At 49.1% G+C, this 27315-nt stretch overlaps 1 protein-coding gene across 6 annotated transcripts in view; it reads left to right on the plus strand.

Annotated features, from left to right (window-relative positions):
• The first annotated feature begins 417 nt into the window (after nt 1–417).
• BAZ2A (bromodomain adjacent to zinc finger domain 2A) overlaps nt 418–27315 on the plus strand; it is a 34560-nt gene continuing 7662 nt past the window's right edge. The window contains exons 1-17 of one of the 6 annotated variants that reach the window (XM_060112975.1): nt 418–581; nt 5342–5427; nt 15840–15977; nt 17568–18158; nt 19009–19194; nt 19693–19911; nt 20366–20866; nt 20995–21055; nt 22109–22217; nt 22383–22484; nt 22654–22864; nt 24141–24241; nt 24517–24582; nt 24764–24997; nt 25135–25389; nt 26642–26856; nt 27139–27213. In XM_060112975.1, coding sequence (XP_059968958.1) covers nt 15842–15977; nt 17568–18158; nt 19009–19194; nt 19693–19911; nt 20366–20866; nt 20995–21055; nt 22109–22217; nt 22383–22484; nt 22654–22864; nt 24141–24241; nt 24517–24582; nt 24764–24997; nt 25135–25389; nt 26642–26856; nt 27139–27213 — 3062 coding nt within the window. In that variant the 5' untranslated portion in view covers nt 418–581; nt 5342–5427; nt 15840–15841. Of the gene's footprint in view, nt 582–1776; nt 1854–5341; nt 5428–5895; nt 6046–15839; nt 15978–17567; nt 18159–19008; nt 19195–19692; nt 19912–20365; nt 20867–20994; nt 21056–22108; nt 22218–22382; nt 22485–22653; nt 22865–24140; nt 24242–24516; nt 24583–24763; nt 24998–25134; nt 25390–26641; nt 26857–27138; nt 27214–27315 lie in introns of those variants that run through there. The other 5 variants (XM_060112979.1, XM_060112980.1, XM_060112978.1 and 2 more) reach the window with 5 other exon arrangements.

The raw sequence follows: 27315 nt of genomic DNA on the forward strand, positions 1-27315 counted from the left end.
GGCACATCCTCTAGGTCCTTACTCTGGAGTGGGTAAGAAGCTGGTGCAGAAGCCCCCAGGGTATGGGTCCGCCCTTTCTGCTCTGTTTTCCCATGTTATCCAGATGCAGACCTAGGAACTGAACCTGAAGGTGGTTTCTATCATACCTCCACCCTTCCCCCCCCACATTTATGTCTCTTAACATTCATCGAGAACCTTCTCCCTCTCACTAGCTGCAACTATTTATTTCCTTCCCCCTTCATCGCTCTCTTCTTGTACCACACCACTGGGGTGTCAACACAGATCTAACCTTCCTCCATATTTCTCCTGGTTCTGCCCTGTCCTCACCGCCTCCTCCCTCTCCACCCAGAGAAAGCCACGCCCTTCCCTCCTCCCTCCCCACCCTAGTCTGTCACACAGGGACATCACCCTACAGCAGTTCAGGCTGTGGTTCGCAGGAAGCACACATTGGCTTTTTGATTCGTGCTAGTTCCCAGCTCACAGTTTGGGAGGATCTAACACCAGCCTGCACGTGAAGGGGGAACCAAGGACAGTGAGGAGCTGGGTGGTCCCAGCCCTGGAGCCCTGCCAGCCCGACATGGGTAAGTATGAGGACCAGCCCCCGGGAAGGCCTGAGGGATGCCTACCTCCCTCCCTGGCTGACTCAGCAGGGGTGGGGCCTAACCTTTGCTCTTTTGGGGGGTGAAGGAGGGGAAACCAGACTATAGGGGCACAGGGGCTCAGCTGGTGAGGCTGCCGACCAAGGGGTCATGAGCACTGGCAAGCTCCAGCTCTGGGGAAGAGCCTAAGCGTGCACCTTAGGTTGGGGCTTTCCCCCCCTCACCACCCCCGCCTCAGCCCCTTGCGCCTCCCACTTAAGCTGCTGAGATTCAAGAAATATTCCACAGCACTCACTGCTAGCCTTACCCCCACAAAAGTAAAGCCCACTTTTGGTCGCACTGGATGATTTTTAAGTGCTTCTCCCCCTGTTTTCTCCCCTGCCTTTCAAGTCCCTGCCCTCTTCCCTCCCTGACCCTGACCCACCACCAGGTGGGGGGCTGCACCGAGCAGCTGCTTCCTGTTGCCCCAGAGGTTGCCGCAAGGGTGGTGGCGGCTGGGGGAGAACTGAACTAGAAGAAAGCCGATTCTCACGGCCCCACACCAGCCTCACTAGGGCTGCTACTGGCGACCCCCATGCTTCAGTCACTGAGAAGACAGAGAGAGGCAGGACTGAGGTTGAAAGGCCTGGGAGGTCTTTGCCCTCCTGGCTTCCTGATTGCAGAAGTTTTTAAACTTGGGTCGTGCTGGGGGAAGGAGGCTGCGTCTCTCCACGGCTGTAGGGCTTGAGCCCCTGAGGAGCTGAAACACAGGGAACCTGTTCATCTAGTAGGGCTGCTGTGTGTTACCCCCAGCACGCTCGGCCTTGAGTTCCCTCTCCGACACCTCCATTCCTCCGGAGTCCTTGCGACTCTCACTGCCTTCCTGGCCCTCCTTTGTGAAGAGATCTTTGCCGGTGCCTCCGGAGAGCGGGTGGAGCTCTCCCAGGTCCTCCAGTTCGGACCCACCACCATCCCCCACTTCACCGCAGAAGTTTCTGTCTCTTCTTCCTGGGATCTGTTCTCTTCCTCCATCTGGGATCCTTCCTGGTTCAGGCCTCTAGGAGACGCCACCCGCTTCCCCCTCCCTCAGCGGATTCTTCGCGACAGCCCTACCCGAGCGCTTGTCCCTACCCCAGTAGCTCCTGTCCCTTTAAGTGCTACCTCCCCCCCACACCACCCCGCCACCGCCGCCGCCGGCCCAGGGCTGGGGGAGGAGGCGCCGCCGCCGCCCGGCTCGGCCACCTGCGCCGCCGCCGCCGCCCGGCCCTGCTCCAGGTGAGGCCCGGCACCCACGTCTGGTCCCAGAGCCCCCGGGCGGGCCGCCCCTGCGGTCCCCTGCCCCGGGATCCCCGTTGCCCTGGACTCGGGATCTGACCTCCCCCTGCGGGAGCTGCCCTTCCTCTCTCCCCCGCACTATCTACTCGTCCATTTCTCCCCTGTCCTCTGCGACCGGAATCCGGAGGCTTCTCACGCCTCTCGGCCAACCTCTCCCGGGTACCCCTCCTATTCCGGACCCAGGATCTCCCCCTCCCCCGCTCCTTCCTCGCCAGAAAAATCTCCCGCGGTCCGGGTTTCGCCTCCTCCCCTCTGGAACCATCGCTTTCCCACGCCATCCTAACCTCCAGTGGGAGGGGGAATAACCGCCACCCCAACTACTCTCCTTCCCCGTAGTAAGGGGGGCTGGGGGCTATCATAGACTAGAGTCACTTTCAGGCCCTGCTCCGTTTAGTTCAAGTTCAACTAACTCCCATCTAAAGCTTTTCTGTAGCCCTCACCCCCCTCCATCTCTCCCGGACTTTGGGGGTGCGACCTCAGCACCAGCCCAGGTGGGAACGACCCTCTTGGACTTGGGGTGGGCCGGTCCAGCCTAAGAACGCTCCTACCCCAGAGTCAGGGAATGGGGGAGGGCGCATCCAGAATCTTGTGATTCTGGGCTTAAGGGGCTGTTGGGCGACAGTGGATGAGGTTCTGGGACTAAGTCTCTAAGGGCAGTGGGGTGGTGGGGAAAGCCTGGGAAGCCCAGCCTTCTCTATTCAGATGCAAAGGGAGTCCTAAGGAAATTAGGTCTTTCTCCATCCTCTTCTGAGACCAGCATGGAGAAGCTCGTTGGAGAGTTTAAAAAAAGACTGTGCTGAATCTGAGGGGACACATACCAATTTGGAGAGAAGAGGGATGAGTTGTGGTCCTTTTGATGTGTTATAGGAGAATCTGGCCTCCCCAGAATACGGAGGGGGAGGAGACTGTCTTCCATTAACCTGGACAGGGAAGGGGGACAAGTTGGAATGGTTACAAGGTTGAGGGCCATCTCCCTACCAGACCCTATTAACACTGTGAACCCTTCAGCCAGTGAGCACAAGGGAGGTCTTTAATAATTACCCCACCTCCACTGGGGAATTCCCCCTCCCTGCAAATCCAGCTGCGACCCTAGCCCTGCCCCTTCCCTTCTTGCGCTCGCATTCCCTGCTACACCCAACACAACACACTCCAGAATGAGGGGACAGGGTGTCTGGATTTGCTTCAGACTCTTCTGAGTCATGTTTCACAGGCTGGGAGGGAGCTGGCGGGAGGAGAGGGTGGTCAGCAGTGGTGTTTGGGGTTGAATTCCAGTAGTACCTGGACTGGGAGAGGGAGAGAAGCAGAGGGATGCAAATGAATGCCCTCTCTCTCCCTTTCTGTCTCTTCCCCCTCCCAGCCTCAGCCATCTGGCTCCTGCGTGGAGCCACGCACTGTGGCAGCTGACCCCAGTCAGGGTGGTGCAGCAGGAGCACAGGGAGGGTGAGAAAGGGGGAGCAGGTGCTAATTTCTCCCTCCCCATTCTCTTTATTACCCGCCCACTGGCCTGGCTTGTGAGAGGTTCAGAGTATTCCCTAGGTACCCTTCTCACAAGTTGCTGAAAAAAAGACCATTTGCCCCTTCCTCTTTCTAGTAGCTTCCTAAAGGGAGATGGGGTGGGTGGGTGATTGGCCACATCTGATGGGATTGAGGAATGTTTGGGGACAGAAAGGGTCAGTCTGCCCTCTGTCATGTGGATGGGGGGCAGAAGCACAGCTGCTGCTTGGGGTGGCTTCTGGCAAGAAGTAAACACCCAGCTGTTGGCATATTGACACCCCACCCTCATCCTTCTTCAAAGAGCAAGGAAGACCTCTGATTAGATGGGATGAGAGGGGGTCTCATTCAAGGAGGAAGGTGATTGTAGTCTTTCTGCACCAGATGGGAAAGAATGGATCCTGCCCCACTTTCTTTTCTAATCCCAGGTGGCCCTCTCTTATCCAACACCCCTCTTCCCAATCGCTCCTGGCCGGGGTAGTCCTAGGGGTTGCCCTGGAGACTAGGCCTGGGGCTCGGAAGGGGTGGGAGCAGTCAGTGGGGCACAGGAGTAACCGGCTCTTCCGGAGCGGAGTGGAGCCAGCGGGTGGGTGTGTGTGGGTGTGTGGTGGGGGGGGAAGGGGCGTGGATACACCCGTCTGACTGGCGCAGGCTCCTCCCCTGCCGCCCGCCTCCGACTGGCCAGCCCTATGATTGGGGGCGGGAGGTAGGAAGATTCTCCCTCATCTGCCCTGGAAAAAGAAAGAGGAAAAGGAAAATTAAAAAAAAGATACCTAGCTCTCTTCCTCGGCCCTTTAGGAAGCCAGTTCCATGCCCTGAGCTCTCTTCTTCACCTGTCTTTATTTTGGGAATGGGGGAAGCCTTCCTTAGCAGAAGTTTGCTGGATCCCTGCTTTCTCCAGAAAGAAGGACCCCCTCTACCCTGAGTGTGGCCTCTATTTACCCAGGGGCTTGAGGTCAGTAGGCTGTTGGGGGTCCTTATTTTTTATGCAAGGTGACCCTATAAATCTGTTACTGAGTCATGGGGGAGAAAAGGATTTTGATTTCTGTCTACTCCTTCCCACTGACAATCTACTTTTTTCAGGAGAGGGACAGAAACCCTCCCAACCCTCTTAGCCCCTCTCTCTCTGGCCCACACACTTTGAGGCTGTGCTGAAGCTCACTTCCTTCTTAGCTCCTCTGAGCCATTTGTAGTGGGGAGTGAAGTCTGTCCCCCAAATTTAGGAAAAACTCACTCCCCTGTGGAGTAAGGAAATCCAATCTAGACTAATGTATTTGATCCTGTCTTACTCTGGCACCACCCAGTTTTCAGATCTCCTTCCTCCCCAGACTCCCAAAGGAAAAAGTATTTGTTGACCCCCCAACCTGCCAGGGTTTCATCATCCCCACTCTGTCTGTTCCTCTTCCAGAATATTCAGCTCGAGTTTTGCACAGTTAGGCAACTGTTTGTACAACTGCATTGCAATGAATTGAATGGGAATTATCTTGAAGCCTGCAAAGTCTGTTGAGTTGCAAGGAAAAGAAACCTGGTTTCTAGTCACATTTTATCCACAGTTTGACCTTGAACAAGTCGGTTAACCTCTTCAGGCCATAATTTCTTCATCTACCAAACAAGAGAATGTTGAACTAGAAATTCTCTAAATTCTAACATCATGTATGACACTTTTCTTCATTCTGGGTCCCTGCAATAGACGTTTTAGGTGATAGCTAAACTCTAGTCCTCTGCTAGATTTTTCTTTCCTCTGCTCAGAAGGTTTCACTTAGTTATATAGCCCTATCAGAAAAAGTATACTGGAACTATAGAATAGGTGGACATTTGGGGCACCTTATTTGCTGGTCAGTTTTCCTGCTTCTTCCCTGTCCCTCTGACCAGGTTTAGGCTAGACTCAGGCCTTCCCTGTCTGGTCTCTGAGCCAAGCTTCCTTTTCCTACCCACAGGAATCTTCCCGACCCTCAGAGCCTTGCAGATGTCGCCGGGAAAGTGGTGATCCAGGCAGGACCAGGCTGCCACCCACGGGACAGAGGTGAGTGGGCAGCAGATGGAGCAGGAGCTTGCCTTTTTCCACCCCTTCACCAGGACTGAATTTTCCTGACTAACCTTTCTGCTTCTACACTTCCACTTTTCCACTACCCAGCCTGGGAAATAACTGCCCCCGAAATGATCTTAGGGGAGTGGCACATGCCTCGGTCCTAGAAATTTGGTTTAGTCTTTTAGGTTAACCTTGGGATCAGGGCACGCCTTTCAGTTTGCTCAGTGTGATGCAGGACTACCGCCCACAATGAGGCACAGTGCAGAGGGAGCTTCCCGGTAGGCTAGGGAGACACCGCGGCGCTAGGACCCAGATCCGGGTCGGGGAGCCGGGATGGTCGGCGCTAGGACCCGGCGGCGGAGGCCGCGGAGGGCGGCTCTCTCTCGGCCGCAGCTTCCCCGCCCCCTCCGGCTCCGGCTCACTCCTCCCCCGCCGGCCATGTTGGCTCCGCTTGGGCCCCGCGGTTGAGCCGCGTCCCCCTCCCCCCTCCCGGACCCCAGACCCCCTCCCCCGCGTTCCCCTCCCCTCCTGGCGCCCGGAGCGAGGCCATGTGAACCGCCCGTCCCCCGGGGAGAGACAAGCCCCGAGCCTGGCTGGACGCCGCCGCCTCAGGTCTGTTGGGTCTGTGGCTGGGGGCCTGAGGGGAGGGAGCCCCGCTTTCATCCGAGGCTTCCCTCAGGGAACCGAAGCTCTGGAGCCGCCTAGAGCCTTGCCGGGGGGTGGGGGGAGGAGACGCCGACTCGAGCTTATTTCCATTTAGAATCCAGCCCCGGGCGGGGGTCTTCCTGCACTGGGGGTGGGGAGGAGAAGGGGGCTGGTCGGTCTGCAGAAGATCGGGATGGGGCGGCGGGGGCGGGAGCGGGAGGAGCTGTGGAGGTTCCCGGCGACGGCGGCGGCTGCGAGGAGGAGGCGGAGAAGCCGCCTGGCTGGTGGAGATGACTCCTGTGGGGGACTCGGGGTGGAATCCCCGGGAGGGGCTCCACCTCCTCAGATTGGGTGGGGATTGCCCGAGTGCGAAGGGTAGGTGAGGGGGTTCCCTGGACGGGTTAAACACTCCGTTTATGGGGATTGGGGCGTTTTGGCAACGGTGAGTGGAGGTCAGAGGGGTTTCCAGGGGTACCGGGGTGTCCGCTCGGAGGGGTGGGGAGGTGGGGTGCATGTTCTCTTGAGCTTGGCGAGCAGGAGAGGGCCTTGCTGGAGTGGAGCTGTGCTTGGCCTGGGGCCCCCGAGTCCCGGGAGAATCCGCCACTCCAGGGATGGGGGTTGATAGGGCCGGTGCTGAGGCGTACGGATTTGAGCCGGCCTTAGGGGCTGGAGAGAAGAATGAAGAGGGAGCCCTTTCCAAGGGGGATCCCTCACTAAGGGGATCCCCGTTTCCGTGGCAGAAAAGATGATCCCGCATCATCCCTTTCTTTCCTGGTGTTCCCAATTTTCAGGGGAAGGCAATGCCAACAGCAGTCATCCTTTGTAGGATTTATTGGAGTGGGAGATTTGCATCCTTCGGGGGGCGATGCTGGGGGATAGCTTCCACCTCCATCTGTACACAAACAGCCCCTCCCCCAAGCCTCCCGCAGGAAGTGGCCGGGAAATGGCAGCTGTGCGTTTGCTGCTGCGTCTCTCGTTGTTTTGAAATGTCCATTTTAATCAGATTTGGTTTCATTTTCTGAGGCCTTCGGGCAAGCTTGGATCCTGCCAACCATGTGGTCTGAGAGTCCTTCGTTCGACTTTTTTTTTTTTTTTTTTGTAAACTTAATTTGTCAACTGGAAGTAGTCACTGCAGTTGACTCTCTGATCCCAATTCCCCCTCCAAAGCATCTCTGTCTCCCTGTCTGGATTTTTTCCCCCTGAGCTAGAGGTCATAGAAAAATCAAACTCACTCATCCACCAGCAGGGCTACACAAGTGATGCAAATTCCCTTGGTGTAGAGAGCTGTCAGGAAGACGGGATCTTTTGTGTCATGAGAGTGGCTTTTTGGGATCCTGCTTGATATATATTCTTATATACATACGAATATTAAATATATTCTTAAGTATGACAGTTTCTGTATTGCAGAGCACTTGAGTAAGTGAGCGTGTGACGTGATGAAGTTGATTCTGAGAGGTGGAAGAAGAGGGGGGAATGGGGAAGATTAAACTGAGTGGGGTTTGTGGGGGGCGATAGGGACTGATTTTCAGAGTGAGTGTGGTGGGCTTGTTCCTCACTGGTGATTCTAGCCTAAGGATAAGTCCCTGTGGGAAGCCTGTTAGTTGACATAGGGGAGGGTTTACCTTCTGCTGTACCAAGTAATTAGGAGAATTAGTTATCATATGACTTATGCTTCAGTCCATAAAAGACATCTTCTCTCTTATTACCATTCGTGGAGAGGGCTAAGCTTTTCCCTTGTTCTGTGCAAAGTCATGTGTCCAGATTTTCTCTTTTTCCCACCTGATAATTCCAGGAGATTTCTACTATAGCATATAGTGATGACTGTGTGTACTGTGCCCCAGGCACTTGGTTAGACCCTGGGTTTGGTTTGAGGTGAGTTGGCCACAGAATTTTCTGTTTTGAGAGGTGAGATCATTTGGACTATCCTGAAAACTGCTTAAGCCTAACATTTAAATAATCTTTTCAGTATTTTCTACCTGAATTGTAGATTCTTAGATTAAAGGTCCAGGATAGGACCAGATAGACATATATGATTATGTGGCACTGTTAAGATAGCATCATTGCTCCTTTTACTGGGGCTGTTGGGGTTGATAGTCTGGAAACAGTAAAAACGAGTTCAGTGTCACTGTCCTTTTTCTTGCCCTTCTGCTTGACTGATTGGTTCCTTTGAGTTGCTTTCTTGACAGTGATTTTAAGTTCCCCATTCTTCAACCTTTGTTTACCTAGACTGGGGCCTGACAGAATAGTAAATTGATTTTCCCTGGTGGAAGTTAAAAGAATGAAGGAAGGAGAAAGACTACTGTTATTTCTTTGGACTCTTTAAGAGAAATAAAAGTTGATTTTGAGAAAGTAGATAGCTATGGCTTCATTTGATACACGACTGATCAGAAAGCTGAATGAAGTAAACCTTTCATGGCCTTTTTGTACAGTGGATGCATATTTCTCTCAGAGAAGTGGATTTCTTAATATTGACTTTTTTTTTTTTTTTAAGCCTCTCCGTAAAGGTAAAAATTTGAGGTGTAGGGAGAACTATGTGCGCCGACCTCAGAGCCAGTCAGAAATCTAGAACGCCCTGAGAGGCTCATCTTGCAGTCTTGTGGTTCTGGAATCAGGTGTTGCCAAGAGAGAAGCAAAGCTTGTTAGGGTTACTGTGTCTTGCTGATGTTGACCTTTCTTATCACCTCTGAAGAGGTCTGCTATACTCTTTTACTAAAAGAATAAAATACAGTTAAAATAGTGTGGAAGTTAGTCCAATAACCGGTATGATGTTTGACCTTGTGTGAGACGTGTACAGTGAGGCAGTAATGCCAAAGTTTTTATTTCCTTAGGACATAGCGTGAAGTATAACACTCTGGAGGATTTCCTGGGGCAGATAATCTTCCTGATTTGTTTCTTAGGATATGGATGTCCTCATATACCTCATAGCCTAAGATTAATACTTTCTCAGCATTGCTGCACATTGGTCAGAGGGACCATTTTTCACCAACTTTTTGGTCTTCATAATTTTGGGATTTATAAAATTGTGCAAAACAAAAAACCTGTCTTCTTTGAAGAGTCCTGGAGATTGTTCTTGGATTGGGTCACTGGCAGTAGAAGTAGCATTGTGTTATCGTTACGTGGTGTTCTGTCCTTCTCCTAGTTAAAGAGAATAATTAAAGGGGAATTTTACATAATGAAAATATTACCAAACAGTTTAGCAAAGTTTAGTTTCATTAAAAACTAAAGCATGAGGGTTCTTGGGAATTCCCAGGCGGCCCAGTGGTTAGGACTCCACGTTCTCACTGCCAAGGCCCTGGGTTTGATCCCTGGTCGGGGAACTAAAATCCCACAAGCTGCGAGGTGCGGCCAGAAAAAAACAAAAACCGTGAGGGTTCTTAAGAGACAAGTGGTACTGCTACTTTTGGTCTCTTGGGCTTGGGCACTGTATAACCTGCCTTCTCAGCTCAGTTTTTTTTTTAGGGGGGAGGGGGATAGATTTTTAAAGGAAGGGGTGAAGTCATTAACTGTTAGAGCTGAAATTCTGAGAAACAGTCAGAGCTTGAAAGGGAAATAACCTTGTTACAACCTCTGGAGTGTGGTTTTTAGTGTCCTGCAATTTAAAGGCATTTCCAGTCCTCTGACAGTGAAGTGACCAGAGCTGTGGCAGAAAACCTAGCCTAGATTGTTAGTGTATGGTTCCTTTATAAAGTCACCAAGTACTTTAAAACCTGCTATATACCTTGAGTGTTCAGTTAAATCATGCTTCCCTGTTTCCAGGCCTTATTTTCTGCATGAGACATCTGTCTAAAATATGTCAAGATTTGGGGCCTTTCTTCCCTCTAGAAATTATCTCTGTGAAGAATGAAGCTGAATTTTTTGGTTCTCTTGAGAATAGTGGGAGCAAAAATCACAAACTTTATTGGATGAATAAGTTGGTAGTGACAGAAAAGACAGATTTACTCATTCATTTACTCAATCTATGAGTTCAACGAGTATTTCCTTTCATTTTTTTAATGTACTTAGCACTAAATTAAGTGCTGGAGATATAATGGTAGAACTTAATTTCTGGTTGATGCTGTAGAACCTACATAGTATAGAAGAAATAAGGGCAAAGAACAATCATCTTTGTGTTCTTCTGTGCAGCCTGGACATGGCAGTTGTCTTTGAGTAGCCTCCCTTAGGATAATAACCTTCCTTCTTACATCATCTTCCTTCTGCCTCACTGTCCTGACTAGGAAAAGGGGGTTAAGGAAAGGACATTTTGAGAGAATGAGCCTCAGTCAGTATGGCTGTAGTCTGAGTCTAGGTTCCAAGGGAAGATTGTTACCAGGGCTGTCTGAATGGGCTGTCCTTACTGGGGAAGAAGGCATGTTGATTTTGTGGCTTGGCACTTGGAACTCTTTTGGTGGAGGAAGACAGCTTAGCCAGGAAGGAGTTTTTAGATTTGAAAGTGAAGGCATGCTTGTTTGCAGCATCAGGAATTGGGAGTAGTGAAAACTTTGGGATCTTCCCCAGAGTATGGCGTAGAAATGGGAAATGAGGCAGCTTTTGTGGTAGAGCAGGGTTTTCAACCTTGCTCTTGATTGAGCAAGAACCAAATAATCCTTTGTTGTAGTGGGCTGTCTTGTGTATTACAAGATTAGGAGCATCCCCAGCTTTGATTTCCTAAATGCCAGTAGCATCTACCTTTCTAAATAACTAAATGTCCCCTGGGGGCAGAATCACCCTGGGTGGGAACCACTGTATTAGAGTATGGTGGATGATTCCAGAGATGTGTAGAGTTCAGAAGTATCCTTCATAACATTAACAATTACAAATCTAAAATGTAGTAGTATGATTTATTTACTCTACTGCAAGATTTACATTCACTGTTGAGTAAAGATAGACATTTGAAATCTCTCCCCACCCCACAAAATTAGAAACCTCTCTATTTGTGGAATTTTAGTATTCTATATGGGAAGAATGAACCAAGGAGCTGCAGGGACTGCTCAAGTGTCCAGCTAGATGGTGTTAATGTGTCTTCTCTTTCTGGGGGTAGCCTCAGAGGTCTGAGTGTTAGGGTTGGTCAGGGCACCTGCAACAGTGTTGAAATTTGTAACATTTATTTCAACACTGTGCATTGTCAGCCCTTTTCTGTCAAAACCATGTCACATGTCCACAGAATAGTAACTCTTCAGTAGCAACTGAGAGAAAGAGCAGCCTATTTGGCCATGTGGCAAGAGCTTTACTGCCTCAAGCTTAAGGGGCAATGTCCCTTAACTCTTATAAATGAAGCTTAGAGGTCCTTAAGAGATCCATTTACGTACTACTGGGACTGGGCTGGGTGCTGGCCTGATGGTACTTCCTGGTCAGGAGAGCTGTCTACTATTCTGGGGGTTGGGCACTGACTGATTTCTCTTTTCATTTGGCCAAAATCCCATTAGTTCAAAGGGAGACACTCTCCTTTGCTTTACTGTTCTTACTAGCTCTAGATGGGAAGACATAATTTACCTTCAGGCTTTATTGTGAAAAGCATCTTGGGTAGGAAGGTTAAAATAAAATAACCCTGGTTTTATTGCTGAGAGGAGCTGCCCACATTTTCTTTGCGTTCCTATAATGTGATCCCATATTTAAGTGACATCTGAAATCAAGAGTGTAGGAACTTCCCTAGACATCCAATGGTTAAGACTCCTTGCTGCCAATGCAGGGGACTTGGGTTCGATCCCTGATCCGGGAACTAAGATTCCACATGCAAAACTTCTCTTGAAATCAAGAGTCTAGTTGCATACAAGGAAGTCTGGCTGGGAGGATCATCCCTGGCTTTGTAGTATCTCCCATGCTAGTAAAAATAGTAATGGTTTTAAATTATATTTTGATCCTTTGGACATGATTATCTTTTTAAAAACTAAAAACAAAAAATAGTTTTTACTCTTTTTTGTCTAATAATAATAGCTAAAATTTATTGAGTGCTTGCTGGGTGACAGATGCTGTGCCAGGTCCTTTATATAGATTTTCTCATTTAATCCTCACAAGCCCTGGAGGTGAGTACTAAAATTTTTACTAATGATGAAGTAGAGGCTCAGCAACATTAAGTAACTTGTTCAGGGTCACACAGCTAGTGGTAGTAGAGCTGGGATTTGCACCTAGAGCTCACTGTTGTTGCACTGATCTCACTGCACAGCACAGAGTATTTTATGTTTCTAGGAAGCTTCTTCTTTTTTTTTTTTTTTAATTTTAAATTTATTTATTTATTTTATTTTTGGCTGTGTTGGGTCTTCGTTGCTGCGCGGGCTTTCTCTAGTTGTGGTGAGCGGGGGCTACTCTTCATTGCAGTGCGTGGGCTTCTCACTGCGGTGGCTTCTCTTGTGGAGCACGGGCTCTAGGCATGCAGGCTTCAGTAGTTGTGGCACGTGGGCTTCAGTAGTTGTGGCTCGCGGGCTCTAGAGCACAGGCTCAGTAGTTGTGGCGCACGGGCTTAGTTGCTCCGCGGCATGTGGGATCTTCCCGGTCCAGGGATTGAACTCGTGTCCCCTGCATTCGCAGGCGGATTCTTAACCACTGCGCCACCAGGGAAGTCCCTCTAGGGAGCTTCTAATAAATGAAATGGTTGTGGTCCTGATGACCCCTCAGTAGAGGCTCCTGGGGAAACAGACCTCAGGCACTAGATAACTTCCCATTCCTTTTACTTATCTAATTTCTGTAAGCCATCCATTTATGCTTATTAGTATGTAATTTATGAGACAGGAGATGCTATACTGTCCCAGAGTAGCAGAGATGAGAAGGTCACTAGTTTCCTCATGGATTCAAACAGAAAAAGGAAAAACGAACTGTGGCCTATCATTGAGTGGGAGAATATAGTCCAGTGCACAGCAGAGGTGTGGCTGTGCATAAAACTGGGGGAGAGGAGATGTGGGGATCAGATGAGATTGGCTCTCCAGGCGTAGCATTTCTAGACTTGCGAAATGAATCCCTGAATGTCCTCTTTTTTTTTTTTTTTTTGGTGGCATGTAGTTTCCCCACCAGGGATCGAACCTGGGCCCTGGCAGCGAAAGCACCAAGTCCTAACCACTGGCCTGCCAGGGAATTCCCTGTGATGTAAACTTCGTTTTGTTTTGTTTTTTAAAGATTTTTTTTTTTGATGTGGACCATTTTTAAAGTCTTTATTGAGTTTGTTACAGTACTGCTCCTGTTTTACATTTTGGTTTTTTGGCCGAGAGGCAAGTGGGATCTTAGCTCCCCCAGCAGGGATCGAACTCGCACCTCATGCATTGGAAGGTGAAATCTTAACCACTGGACCTCCAGGGAAGTCCTCCCTGTGATGTAAGCTTTGGAAGGAACCTAACCTAGAGTATAGCGAATGAACCTTCCACCTTGGTGTCTTTCATTTTGGAAGGGTCACTAATCTCATGATGCTTATTTTTCAGATCCCTTAGTGCTGAGGATGGTCTTTAACTATAAGGAAATCCTGGGGGCCCCTGAGGTCTTCTGTAGAGACCGAGTTTCTTCATTGATGCATAGCAAGTCTGGGTCTGCTGCTTATTTTAGAGTGAAGATGGGAAATCCTGTATGGGAAATGAGTTTATCCTAAAAACTTTTCCCCCCTTAAATTGACAAAATGCAAATCGCTTTTATTATTTATTTATTTTAATTTATTTACTTTATTTATTTATTTTTGGCTGCGTTGGGTCTTCTTTGCTGCACTTGGGCTTTCTCTTGTGGCGAGCAGGGGCTACCCTTTCTTGTGGCACATGTCCTCATTGCAGTGGCTTCTCTTGTTGTGGAGCACGGGCTCTAGCTGCGTGGGCTTCAGTAGCTGTGGCACGCAGGCTCAGTAGTTGTGGTGCACGGGCTTAGTTGCTCCACAGCATGTGGGATCTTCCTGGACCAGGGCTCGAACCCATGTCCCCTACACTGGCAGGCAGATTCTTTAACCACTGGGCCACCAGGGGAGCCCCTGCTTTTATTTTTTAAATTCCAGTTAAAATTGATAAAGGTAGAGACAATTATGGTATTAAGCATGGAAAATCTTTTTTTATTTTTTAATTTTTTATATTTCTTTATTTTTGACTGCGTTGGGTCTTTGTTGCTGCACATGGGCTTTCTGTAGTTGCGAGCGGGGCGGGGTGGTGGTGTACTGTTCATTGCAGTGCGCGGACTTCTCATTGCGGTGGCTTCTCTTGTTGTGGAGCACGGGCTCTAGAGCGCATGGGCTTAGTTGCTCCGCGGCATGGTGGGATCTTCCCGGACCAGGTATCAAACCTGTGTCCCGTGCACTGGCAGGTGGATTCTTAACCACTGCCACCAGGGAAGTCCCAAGCCTGGAAAATCTTATAGCTATCATGCCATATACTGTACAGGGTTTATATTTCATGCTCAGAATTATGTTAGATTCACCTAATGGTGGCTAATTTGCATTATCTAGCATGTTCAAGAATATGATTCTTGCAAACCTTGGGCAGTGGTCTTATGTGTCCTTAACTGATTTATTCATTCTTTTAAAAGCTTTACTTATAGTTTGTTTGTTTTTTAAAGAGGTTATTTAAAACATCACCTAGGTCTGCTTATTATCTCATCTTGGGAGCTTGATAAAGAAATCTTAATACCTGAACTCTTCTGTCCTTTACTCTTCTGTGGTAACCAAAGGAGTTGCTTTTTCTGTATCAAGACAGATCATGTCTCTCACATAACAAATTAGTGTGCTCTAGTACATCATAAGTATCTGATTGATGTATCAGACTTTGCCAGTAATTCTAGCTTCTGCTTTCTGTCTTCTTCCTTCTTTTCTTTGCTCTATCGAAGGTAAATTTATTCTCATCATCATTCCTAGTAGTATATCACCTCATCATATTCAGGAGAGGGTAAAGAGCTTTTTGACCATACTACTCCCCAGTGAGCCACTGCACTTTACAACTTTAAGTACCTAGCTATTCTCTCAGTGACCATTTACATTTAAGCCACAAAACCAAAACATGGGGAAGTAATCACAGTAGACATAACAGAGTACTGTTCCTTGGGACACTCTCTTATTGAATCAGTTTTCCAGCTCTGACACTTTTGTGAGCTATGTTCTTAGAGAGCATGGTATTTCCCATGAAAAAGGAGTAGACGTGTTACTGGATGATTTGACTTTTGCTATTATGGTCACCTTTCCTGAAATGTATTCTTTTCAAATTCCTTTACTCAGTTAACTATACTATCTTCTTCAGACGTCTAGGGCTATGGATAGGATAACGTGGTAATTGCTTAACTCAACTATAATAATAAAACAGTATATGTATTAAACATGCTTTTTCTGCCAACAGGTCCATGCTTTTCTGTCAAAAAGATGGCTTTGAGAACCTTCTGTATACCCTGAGAGTGGGACTCTGGCCTTACCTTGGCGGGGCGGGGGCGGCAGGTGGGAAGGATGGAGAATGTTAAATGTTGCAGTTGAGGGCTAATATCTAACATAGAGGGGTAACCTGGGCTGGGAGTTAAGAGGGTGGGGCTTATACAGGGGGAAGACTCCTCTAGGTGTGTATCTTGGTTTTCTTCCTAACTCTTTTTATCTCTACAATTCTGAGTTTTTAAAACACTGTTTCTATAAGGTCATTGCCCAGGTTAGGAGTATATTTCCACTTCCTCTCCTCTTCTCTCCTTCCCCACTCCCCCAACAACTCCCCTCCCTCCCAATCCAGTACCTGGGTAGGAGAAGGGTAAGTAAAGTAGCGGGAGGGGAGGGGGCATTCCCTCTAGAAGATTCCAGGTGACATAACCTTGTTTAACCGCCAGTATTTTTTTCCCCTCTCTCTCCCCTCCTACAGAAATGGAGGCAAACGACCATTTTAACTTTACTGGCCTTCCCCCTGCACCTGCTGCCTCAGGACTGAAACCCTCTCCCTCCTCAGGGGAGGGGCTCTACACTAACGGGTCTCCCATGAACTTCCCCCAGCAAGGGAAAAGTGAGTGTGAGGGCCACATGGCCTGGGAGGGAGTGGGCATCGCTCCTTTAGAGCAGGTTGATGGGATAAGGTTTGGCTCTGGACTAGCTACTTCACAACAGCTCTCTTTTATGCCAGGTGGGAAGGGAAGAAGTGAATCCTCAGAACTCCAGCTGCTGGAGAGAAGTCAAACTTCTAAGAACAAGTTCTAGGGGTTTATGGAAACAACACTTTTCATTTTAAGGCTGGAAGGGATTAGAAAAACATACTGGCCTTTTCATCTTAGCTTGCTCTTCTGTCAGCCCTGTTCCCTGGCTGCTGCTTCTGATAACCAGGTTGGACCCGTGAGAAAGAGATAAAGGGCCAGCCCTCTGAGAAGCTGTTTTTAGAGGCTGGAGTAGCCCTCCCTTAGGACTGGGGGTGGAGGAGTTGGGTGAAGGTTGGGATGTGTTTGCCTTTTAGTTTGTGCAGCAGAGAAGAGAGCAGATGCTTGAAGTGCTTGTGCCACCTCCTGTCCTTGTGGATAGAAGATAGGGACAGGGAGAGCTTTAATTCTTACCTAGTTCCCCAGAGAGAAACATCTATAATTCCAGACGGAAGTGTTGCTGCCAGGATCAGGGCTTTTTCTGGATTTGGCTTATCAGTTGCTCTGTACCATGGCCCTGCCAAGTACCTCTCTAATCTTGCCTTGGTTTCAGGTACTTTATGCTTGGAAGCAGAGTGAGGCACCAATGTTTGCCTCCTTCCTTTTGTAGCAGAAAAATACTGCCACAGGCTTATACTTAACCACCACTCCCTCCTGTCTTTCACAAGGGGGTTGCAGATAGATAGAAACTCCCTTATTTCGCTGGAGGACTGCTCCCCACCACGTCCCCTGAAGCTTCCTTAGTATTTTGGTTCCTTTTATTTGATTGCTCTCCAATCCAGAGGCTGCCATTGGTGTTGAGAACTGAAGTCTGCATACTGCTCATGCAGAGTTCCCACCCCCCCACCCCGCCCCCGGCGTATTCCCCTCCAGTGCCTATGGGGAGGGGCCAAGCCCAGCCTTCCGAGCTGGGATCTTTCTGCTGTGGTGACTGCAAATTCTATTCTTAGCCCAGCACAAAGTGCTAGATCTGCATGTGCCAGTGAGGTGGAGGCTGTCCCTTCTGGTGCCACTGTGGGGCAAACAGGCACTGGGGAAGGCGGCGGGGGGTGGGGGGGCAGAGAATTCAGTCATGCCACTCCAAGGGAAGAATTCCTCCAGGGAATGAGGGTGGGGAAGAATGCAAGTCACTGTAGGGCGTCTGCGAACAGTTTCATTAAAAAAAAAAAAATTTGAAAAGCCCTGAGCATCAAGAGCAGCCAGCTCTCTGCTGGTTGCTCTTGTGGTAGGCTGGGAGAGTTCCCCAGCCCCCTACTCAGCAGCCTCAGCAGCAATTGCTAAGCTTCCACCCAGGAGCATCTGGGTTTGGTGTTCCCTGGAGACCAAAAAACTATAAATACAGTAGAGGGGGAATCCCCCACCCCTTCACCTTCCCTTTTTCTAGTCAGTGCTGTTCCTTGAGTAGAATTTATAGTGTTGCTCGCATACATAGCTGTAACTGACCCTTTTCCCTCCTTCTCTGCCAGGTTTGAATGGGGATGTGAATGTTAATGGCTTATCTACTGTATCTCACACTACTTCAGGGATTTTGAACTCTGCTCCCCACTCCTCCAGCACCTCACACCTCCATCACCCCAACGTGGCCTATGACTGTCTCTGGAACTACTCACAGTACCCACCTGCCAATCCTGGCAGCAACCTCAAGGACCCACCCCTTCTCTCCCAGTTCTCGGGGGGACAGTACCCACTCAACGGCATCCTTGGGGGCAGCCGGCAACCTTCATCCCCAAGTCACAACACTAACCTTCGGGCTGGGAGCCAAGAGTTCTGGGCCAACGGTACCCAGAGTCCCATGGGGCTTAACTTCGATTCACAGGAACTATATGATTCCTTTCCTGACCAGAATTTTGAGGTGATGCCCAATGGACCCCCTAGTTTTTTCACCTCCCCACAGACTTCTCCTATGTTGGGATCCAGCGTCCAGACCTTTGCACCCTCCCAGGAGGTGGGCAGTGGTATCCATCCTGCTGAGGCAGCAGAGAAGGCGCTGACTTCCGCTGTGGCGGAGAACGGCGCCGGCTTGGTGGGCAGCCTGGAGCTGGAGGAGGAGCAGCCAGGTAGAACTGGGGGTCTGGGAGCTGGGCTGGGAGAGGGAAACTGGGGCTCTGGGGGGGCGCAGTGGCTTTTTGAGGTGAGGAAAACTTGTCTTTCCAGCTCTCTGCAGTGGAGGCTGATTTGCATGTTGGTGATTAGCAGAGCCAAGTGGCTGGTGTCTTTGTGGCAGCAGCAGCAGCTCGAGAGCGGGAGTGCAAAGTATTTCAGGAGAGGGCAGGTGGGCGAGCCCGGAACAGCCCCAACAGACACCCTGCGTCAAGAAAGCCTTCTTCTAAGTTATAGGAAGGGGGTGGGGCATCAGCAGGAGGCAAAGAGGCCAATTTGATTGGACTGTGGCAGGGCCAGACTGGCGGCTAAAGTGAGCTGAGCCCTAAGTCGTGATTGGCACGTGCAGGAGGGAAGGAACAGGCAGAGCACACCATTGCTTGTCTACTCACAGTTTCCTTTCTTTTTTGTTGTTGTTAGCATAGGTACATGTGCAGTCCCTCTCATCTTTCCCTCAGAACAGATAAATGCTTAGCTTGCTATTGATTCCAAATATAAGGGTGACCACCCTGTAAAATCACAGGATGTTTTCTCTGTTTAACTGGATGGGGGAAACAGCTGAGAACAGGATGGGGTTCTTGTCTCAGACCCCACTCTTCTTTCCCCTCTTTACCTGCTGCAGGATCTTCCTCGCACATCTTTGCATACTCAAAAGTTCTCGGTATGATCGGTACCCAACATAGAACTGGGACCCATAAATGTTGAAAGAATGAACATCCATCCCTCTAGCAAAGATTGCCACTAATAGCTAACTGAACCTGTTGACGGCACTGATTTTGACTTTTGCCCTCTCCTGGGATTTCCTAGAACTAAAGATGTGTGGTTACAACGGCTCTGTCCCTTCTGTGGAATCATTACACCAAGAGGTCTCAGTCTTGGTCCCTGATCCCACAGTGAGCTGCTTAGATGATCCTTCACATCTTCCTGATCAACTGGAAGACACTCCAATCCTCAGTGAAGTCTCTCTGGAGCCCTTCAACACTTTGGCACCGGGTAGGCTTGGAGATTGGCTCCCTTCAACATATCCATGCAGAGGGTAGCCAGCTTATACCACCTGGAAGAGTTAGTAAGCCAGGGAAAATATTTGGGAATCTGGGGCACTGGGGTCTCAAGATGATCCTGTGCAGACCACAGTTTCATGCCACAGGCCTGACTGGGCCAACTGCACTCTGAGCTGAATTGGTTCATTTCCCAGGTTCTCTCCCAGTGTTCCTTTTGGCCAAGAGCCCTGGATAGGGACTTATTACCACACAGATGGGCTATTTGGGTTCTCACTAACTTGCCATTGGACGATTACCTTTTACCCCGCTGAAATATAAGAAAGGCCTATTTTATGGTAGATGCTAGAATTTTGTGTTGATCTGTGGGTAGAAACCATTGCCTTGCCTTTCCCTAATATTAGAAGGAAGCTTCACACCATAGGAACTAAAACTGGATATATTCAGACTAGTATTTCTTAACTCTTGCTTTCTGATTTTTCCACCCCTGAAGAGCCAGTGACTGGAGGACTCTATGGTATAGATGACACGGAGCTGATGGGTGCAGAGGACAAGCTGCCTCTTGAGGACAGCCCTGTGATCTCTGCCCTCGATTGTCCTTCCCTCAATAATGCCACTGCCTTCAGTCTCCTGGCAGATGACAGTCAAACTTCAGCCTCTATCTTTGCCAGCCCCACCTCTCCACCTGTCCTTGGAGAGTCTGTTCTGCAAGGTAAGTGAGGAGAGCTAGGACAGAGAAAGTCCTTGACCTGGGCAAAGGTGAGAGAACAGGCCTTAGGGGTGGGAAATCTGTGAGAGCACCTTCCTGGGAGCTGAAGAGGCCATGGAACAGTGTATGGTGGGACTTCAAAAGGCACTCTGACTTCTGCCCTGTGCCCAAAAGAACTTGTGGGGTGAGACTTGGAGTTTGCAGGGAACAGGAGGCCAGAGGCCTTTACTGGCTCCAGGTGAAGGGTATTTCTTCACACAGTGACAGCAGCAAGCAGTTTTGCCCTTTAACCTTCATGAATGGTAGGGAAGAGAGCCAGAGGCTATTTCTCTTTTTCCAACACTAGGGGAAAGCCCTTGAAGTAACCTTGTTTAGCTTCGTCTAGGTTTGTCTGAGTAGATTCTCTTGTTTTATATGATCATTCTTCCTTTAGCCATCCTGTCCCTTTGGATTCTAGATACTAGCTTTGACCTGAATAATGGCAGTGATGCAGAACAGGAAGAGATGGAGACTCAGGCTTCAGACTTCCCACCATCTCTGACCCAGCCAGCCCCTGACCAGTCATCCACTCTTCAGCTCCGTACAGCAGCCTCGCCAGCGGTCTCACCAACAGCCTCGCCAGCAGTCTCCCTGGCGGTTTCTCCAGCAGCCTCCCCGGAAATCTCTCCAGAAGTCTCTCCAACAGCCTCCCCAGAAATTTCCCCAGCCATCTCCCCGGCAGCCTTCCCAACAGTCTCTCCAACTTCCTCAGCAGCCCTCCCACTCGTCTCCTCAGAAGTCTCCTTGACGGCCTCCCCAGTGGCCTCCCCAATGACCTCCCCAAAAGCCTCCCCCGTACCTTCCCCAGCAGCTGTCTTCCCAGCAGCCTCCCCAGCAGATAAGAATGTCAGCAGCTTCCTTGAGACAACTGCTGACCTGGAAGAGATCACTGGAGAAGGAGTCACTCCCTCTGGTAGTGGTGAGTGTCTAGATTCTGGTTCCAGGAAAAGTTTCTGTCTCGTGGCATTTAGCCCTTCCTCACTGGCCTGTCATCTCAGTATTTCGCTTGAACTCTTAACTTGGGTATCCCCTATCTTCCTCCCCAAGGTGATGTCCTGAGGAGACGTATTGCTACCCCAGAAGAAGTCCGTCTTCCCCTCCAACATGGGTAAATGCTTTAGTTTGCTACATGCATTGACCTTTGACACATTTAATGAATGACTCTAGGAAAAAGGGAAGGGAGCTCCTCTCATCTGAGATGGGGAGGAATGGGCTAGACAAGAATGGGTTAAAGGATAGTTACCTGCAGTGATAATGTTTCTGGGCATGAGATTCTTAGGCTTCCTTTCTTCCCCTCGCATGGTCTTCCTCCACTCACCCATTCTTTCCTCATTTTGTGACCACTCAGTTTTTTCCTCAAGGGGCTACTGCTGTTATCTTTTCCAAATTCAGCTGGTGGGTCTAGGGTTCAGATGTCCAAATGAGTTACCTTGTCCTATATGCTTAAAGAAGGAATAGCAGTGAATGGGGAGTGGCTTAGTCCCCATGAATTGGGTTTTTTTTTTTTTTTTTTTTTAATGCACTTTAAGGGCAGGAACAGTATGAGACCAGAATGAACAAGCCAGCACACCAAGGGCTTTATAGGAATAACTGCCTTCCTGATCTTCCCCACCTCCGCCCCTGTAGGCTACTTGTGATCACCAAGTCTGAGTTCTGCTTTAAGTTTTGAAAGATAAGGCTTAGTCTTAGCATAATCTGTTGCTCAGAACACAGAGTTCCTTACTAAACCCTGGCCTCTACGGAGTCATTTCATGGAGTCAGCAGTGAGTTTACTCTTCTGCTTGCCTCCCCACCCTCTGTCTCTTCTGCCTTTATTCTCTTAGGTCTTTCATCCTCTTTAGTGGAAACCCAGTAATTTGCCCTGAATGGCATTAGGGAGGGGGTTTCTGGCTGCTCATCTCACTGACTTTGTGAAGGGAGGGGTGGAGGTCTTTCTGGGCTTGTGCAGTTTGGTGTGTTGCTTTCCCCTGTGGTGCTGAGGGGCTTGTGGCCCAGGCCTGCCTTCTGGCCAAGCTTGTATCTCAGGAACCTCTGCATCTACATGCAGTTCTAGTGAGACAGGTGTGGGGCGGGCCATCTGCTCACTGGGCTTGGCTTCTGGGTGGCTTGAGAGTGGGTAGGGGTGTGACCTGGCGGCAGGGCCCGTGTGCTTCTCTGGCAGGTGGCGGAGAGAGGTGCGCATCAAGAAGGGCAGCCACCGATGGCAGGGGGAGACCTGGTATTATGGCCCCTGTGGGAAGAGGATGAAACAGTTCCCGGAAGTGATCAAGGTAATGTAGCTTTCGTGGACTTTTTTAGGAAAGCACAGACTCCTTTTTTGGGCCCAGTGGCAACAGGCTGGCGTTGTCTGCTCTGGGGCTTGTTCTGCTTGTGCTATTGCCAAAGGCGTGGTAGGGCTGTAACTTCACTGATGCCACTGTACCTCCTCCTCACAGTACCTGAGCCGCAATGTGGTACACAACGTCCGCCGTGAGCACTTCAGCTTCAGTCCCCGTATGCCTGTTGGTGATTTCTTTGAAGAGAGAGACACACCAGAGGTGCACACCCAAGGGTTAAATATGCTTTTGTGTCTGAGAAAGGGTTGATGGACAAGCTGCAGCTTCCTCTCATGGGGTTTGGAGATTCTTGGGCATTGAATGGTTCAGAGGGCCTGATGGCTTGCACAGACTCCCTCCCATTGTAACAGAGTCTTCCTTATTACCTCAGGGCTTGCAGTGGGTACAGCTCTCAGCAGAGGAGATCCCATCCAGGATTCAGGCAATTACTGGGAAACGGGGCCGACCTCGAAACACTGAGAAGGCCAAGACCAAGGACGTCCCCAAGGTGAAACGGGGCCGAGGTCGGCCACCCAAGGTCAAAATCACTGAGCTGTTGAATAAGACAGACAACCGCCTCCTGAAGAAACTGGAGGCCCAAGGTACGATTGGGGATTCTGCTCACTCTCTGAGGTATCTGAAATGTTGATGAATTGCTAATGCCTAGGTTTCCCAGGAGTGTGACTGACATCTGGAAGAAATGAATCTGAATCACCTTCCCCTCTCTGGAAAGCAGCATCAGGGTCCCGGCACTTTTGTGGTACTTCTTTTACAACCAGCTTCTTTCCTGAGTTACTCTTACTAGCGGAGCCTGAGCGGTTCCCAAAAATAGTTATGAGAGGAGAGGGCTTTCATGTCCTTTCTTTCCATCTTTCAGCTTCTTACTTATCTTACTGGTTTTGGCTGTCTTGTACATATACTCTTACCTTACTCATTGCCACCATCATGGAGGTTCAGAATTCACATCTGAATCCAAAAGATAATTGGCACTGTTTTAGTGGGATGGACAGATTGGAAATGTCTAATTTTTCAGTAAATATTGCACTTGTCCTGATACAGTATAAATTTGAAAAAATTTGGAGTCATCGGTCTCCTATTCAGAGTTCCAGCTCTGCCAGATTCTGACTGTATGACCTGGAGCAAGTCACTTATATTTTAATAAAAGCCTATAGTGGTTCATCTGCAGGTAATACCTGTCTAACTTAGAGGGCTGCTGTACAGATGTGGTACTGTTTCTATGCCAGAATAGGATAGGTACTGTCATATCAAAAACACCAATTCTGAAACACTATTGTTTGCAGAATCGCACTTCAATATTGTCTTCCAAAAAGGAAGAAATTCAGACCTTTTAGTAGAGCAAGACATAGGAGCTGAGCATACGCAACAGCTATGTCAATTTGATATGATTCTGCTAAAGTGTCCATTATCTGGGCCCTTTCTTTCTGGCACATTCTTGCTTAATTGGTGCCTCCCACTCAAGACCACCTGCTTTCCCTGGCAGTTTTTCTGTTTCCTTTCTTTGTTCTAAAATCGATCTGTCAGATAGCCTTGGGGAGAGACAGGCTATAAGGCTACTTTGCTGTTTTGGCCTCTAGGACCCCTTCTAAAGCAGTCTAGTGTTCCAGGGGCTGGTGCTTCCGGGCAGGAGATACCATTTGAGTTCTTTGTGCTACCTCTATAGCAGGTGCCTCTCCTACATTTTTTCTCCAACATTTTATGTATACTTAAAACAAAAACAAAAAACAAAAAAACCCCACAAACTTTTGGATTCTTCAGGGAGCTGCTTCGGAGGCCAGCTTTGTGACAGGCATGTGCTGCCCTGGATGCTGGAGATTGGCCTGCCTGCCTCACTCTTCATTTTTCTTTCTGCCCTCACAGAAACACTGAATGAGGAAGATAAAGCAAAGATGAGTAAAATCAAGAAGAAGATGAAGCAGAAGGTACAACGGGGAGAGTGTCAGACTACTAACCAAGGGCAGGTGAGGGACATCAGAGAGATTACACAGTAGGTTAACTTTTCCTACAGCTGCTCTGTCTTCTCTTCCTTCTCCCACGTCTGCCACTCGCCATTTAGAGAATTGGGCTTATTCAGGAATAATGTGAGCATCTCCAGGGTGAGAGAATTGATCCATTGCCAACCTTTCATCCCATGTCTCACCTCTCCTCCCCAGTACCCTTGTCTGTTTTTGAATGCTAGTCAAAGCAGTGATGCTTTCAGAGTTTGAGGAGAAATGACTTCCCTTATGGTTTACAGGCCAAGAGCAAGAGGAAACAAGAGACCAAGAGCTTAAAGCAGAAGGAGGCCAAGAAGAAATCGAAGGTAGGTGCATGTACCCACAAGCATAACTTTGAAGTCACCAAACTGATTTTGCAAGACGTGTGAGTTGGTCTCGTTTTATAGTCATGTTTCTGGGTGTAAGGTGGGGAGGACGGGGACCTGGAAAGGGTGGTGACTTGAATCTTTATGGCACTCTTGATTCCTCTCTCCCTTGGGTGGCTAGGCTGAGAAGGAGAAAGTAAAAACAAAGCAGGAAAAACTGAAGGAAAAAGTCAAGAGGGAGAAGAAGGAGAAGGTAAAAATGAAGGAAAAGGAGGAGGTGGCCAAAGCCAAGCCAGCCTGTAAAGCAGATAAAGCGCTGGCCACACAGAGGCGCTTGGAGGAGCGGCAGAGGCAGCAGATGATCTTGGAGGAGATGAAGAAGCCCACAGAGGACATGTGTCTGACTGACCACCAGGTAGTGAGGGGAGAGTAACAGGTCCTGGAGGGGCCATCCGTGAAGACACTTCTGTGAAAGGAAGAGTCTCCTAGATATCCAGACTGTTGCCTTCCCATATGTTTGACAGAACACCCTACCTCTTTTTATCTCTACAGCCCCTGCCTGACTTCTCACGCATCCCTGGTCTGATCCTGCCTAGTGGGGCCTTCTCAGACTGCTTGACCATTGTGGAGTTCCTGCACAGCTTCGGCAAGGTGCTGGGCTTTGACCCTGCCAAAGACGTACCTAGCCTGGGGGTCCTGCAGGAGGGACTCCTGTGTCAAGGCGACAGCTTGGGCGAGGTGCAAGATCTGCTGGTGCGGCTCCTGAAAGCTGCGCTCTATGATCCTGGCTTGCCTTCCTACTGTCAGGTGAGGTCCTTTCCTGGGCGGGTTCAGAGGGCCTGTAATCCGTGCTTTTCTCGGTTTTGCTTTCTCTTTAAGTTAAACACATGAAAGCCCCTTCCCAAAATGATCGGGACAAGTGAAGGGAGATATACAAATGGTCTCCAATTTACAGTGGTTTGACTTATGATTTTTCGACTTTACAATGGTTCAAAAGTGATACTCATTCAGTGGAAACTGTACTTCACATTTTGATTTTGATCTTTTCCTGGGCTAGAGAAACACAGTACGATACTCTCTCATGATGCTGGGCAGCAGCAGCAAGGCACACCTCCCAGTCAGCCATGTGTTCACTGATACACTTACAACCATTTTGTACCCATGCAGCCATTCTGTTTCTCACTTTCAGTACAGTATTCAGTAGATTACATGAGATAGTCGACATTTTATTATAAAATGGCTTTGCATTAGATGATTTTGCCCAACTCTAGGCTAATTTAAATGTTCTGAGCGTGCTTAAGGTAGGGTTGGCTAAGCTGTCATGTTCTGTAGATTAGGTGTATTAAATGCATTTTCTTTTTTTTTTTTTTTTAATTTTTTTATTTGCGGTACGCGGGCCTCTCACTGCTGTGGCCTCTCCCGTTGCGGAGCACGGGCTCCGGACGCGCAGGCTCAGCAGCCAAGGCTCACGGGCCCAGCCGTTCCGCGGCATGTGGGATCTTCCCGGACCAGGGCACGAACCCGTGTCCCCTGCGTCAGCAGGCGGACTCTCAACCACTGCGCCACCAGGGAAGCCCTAAATGCATTTTCAACTTACAACATTTTCAATTTATGATAGATTTATTGGGACATGACCTCATCATAAGTTGAGGAAGATCTGTATACTACATGCTAGCCCTTCTGGTAATTTATTGCGTCTTCTCCTGGGTTACTTCTACTCACTGCTTTAAGGTTTTAGGTCCTGACTCTCGTCATTCTCTCCAGGGACAAGTGGAGGAAGATCTGTAGTTTCTTCCCGTTTCTGTTTTCCATATATTTTTTCTCTTCTATTTCTCCTTCTTTCTGACCTCCCTCTGCTTACTTTGTTCATTTTCCTTTAATTTACTCCTTTTCTTTTACACCTGTCCTTTTCCTTCTCTCATCTGTCCTATCAACTTTCATTCTTTTCTTCTTTTCCTATCTTAACCCCGTAGTTCTATTGTATTTTCCTGCTCCAGATTCACCAACTTGAGTTGTTCCTCTTTCTCTCTTAACTCCTATCATGCTCTCCTCCAAACAGTCCTTAAAGATCTTGGGGGAGAAGGTGTCCGAGATCCCACTAACAAGAGACAATGTGTCTGAGATCCTGCGCTGCTTCCTCATGGCGTACGGAGTGGAGCCAGCCCTCTGCGACAGCCTGCGCACCCAGCCTTTTCAAGCCCAGCCGCCCCAGCAGAAGGCTGCTGTCCTGGCCTTCCTTGTGCATGAGCTCAATGGCTCCACCCTCATCATCAAGTGAGGGGCAGGGGTGGGGATGGTTATTGTGTGCCTTGGTCAGAATGGGAGGGGGTTAGCCATTTAGAAATCCTCAGCGATGTGTGTCCAGTGCCGTGCTCTGGACATGCTGGTGTGACTTAGGACTGAATCTAATTTTCTTCCCTGGGAGAATCCAAGCCTTCCTCTGCCGTTCATCCAATCTAGGCTCTAGGATGAAACTCCCTTTACCCTTGAGCCTCCCTTCTTTTGTGTATGTGCTGCCACTTCTCCCTCAAAATCCCATTCCCTGTTCCCCTGCAGTGAGATTGACAAGACTCTGGAGAGTATGTCCAGCTACAGGAAGAACAAGTGGATTGTTGAAGGCCGGCTCCGGAGGTAGGGACAGGACAGAGGAGAGAAGGGGGAAAGAGTGAAGCATAGCCAGGACTTTTGCTTGGAACTCAGTGTCCTTAGCCCCTCCCCTGGGGTTGGGACCTT

The sequence above is a fragment of the Mesoplodon densirostris genome, chromosome 11 (genome assembly GCF_025265405.1).
Source record: "Mesoplodon densirostris isolate mMesDen1 chromosome 11, mMesDen1 primary haplotype, whole genome shotgun sequence".
NCBI classification, from domain to species: Eukaryota; Metazoa; Chordata; class Mammalia; order Artiodactyla; family Ziphiidae; genus Mesoplodon; species Mesoplodon densirostris.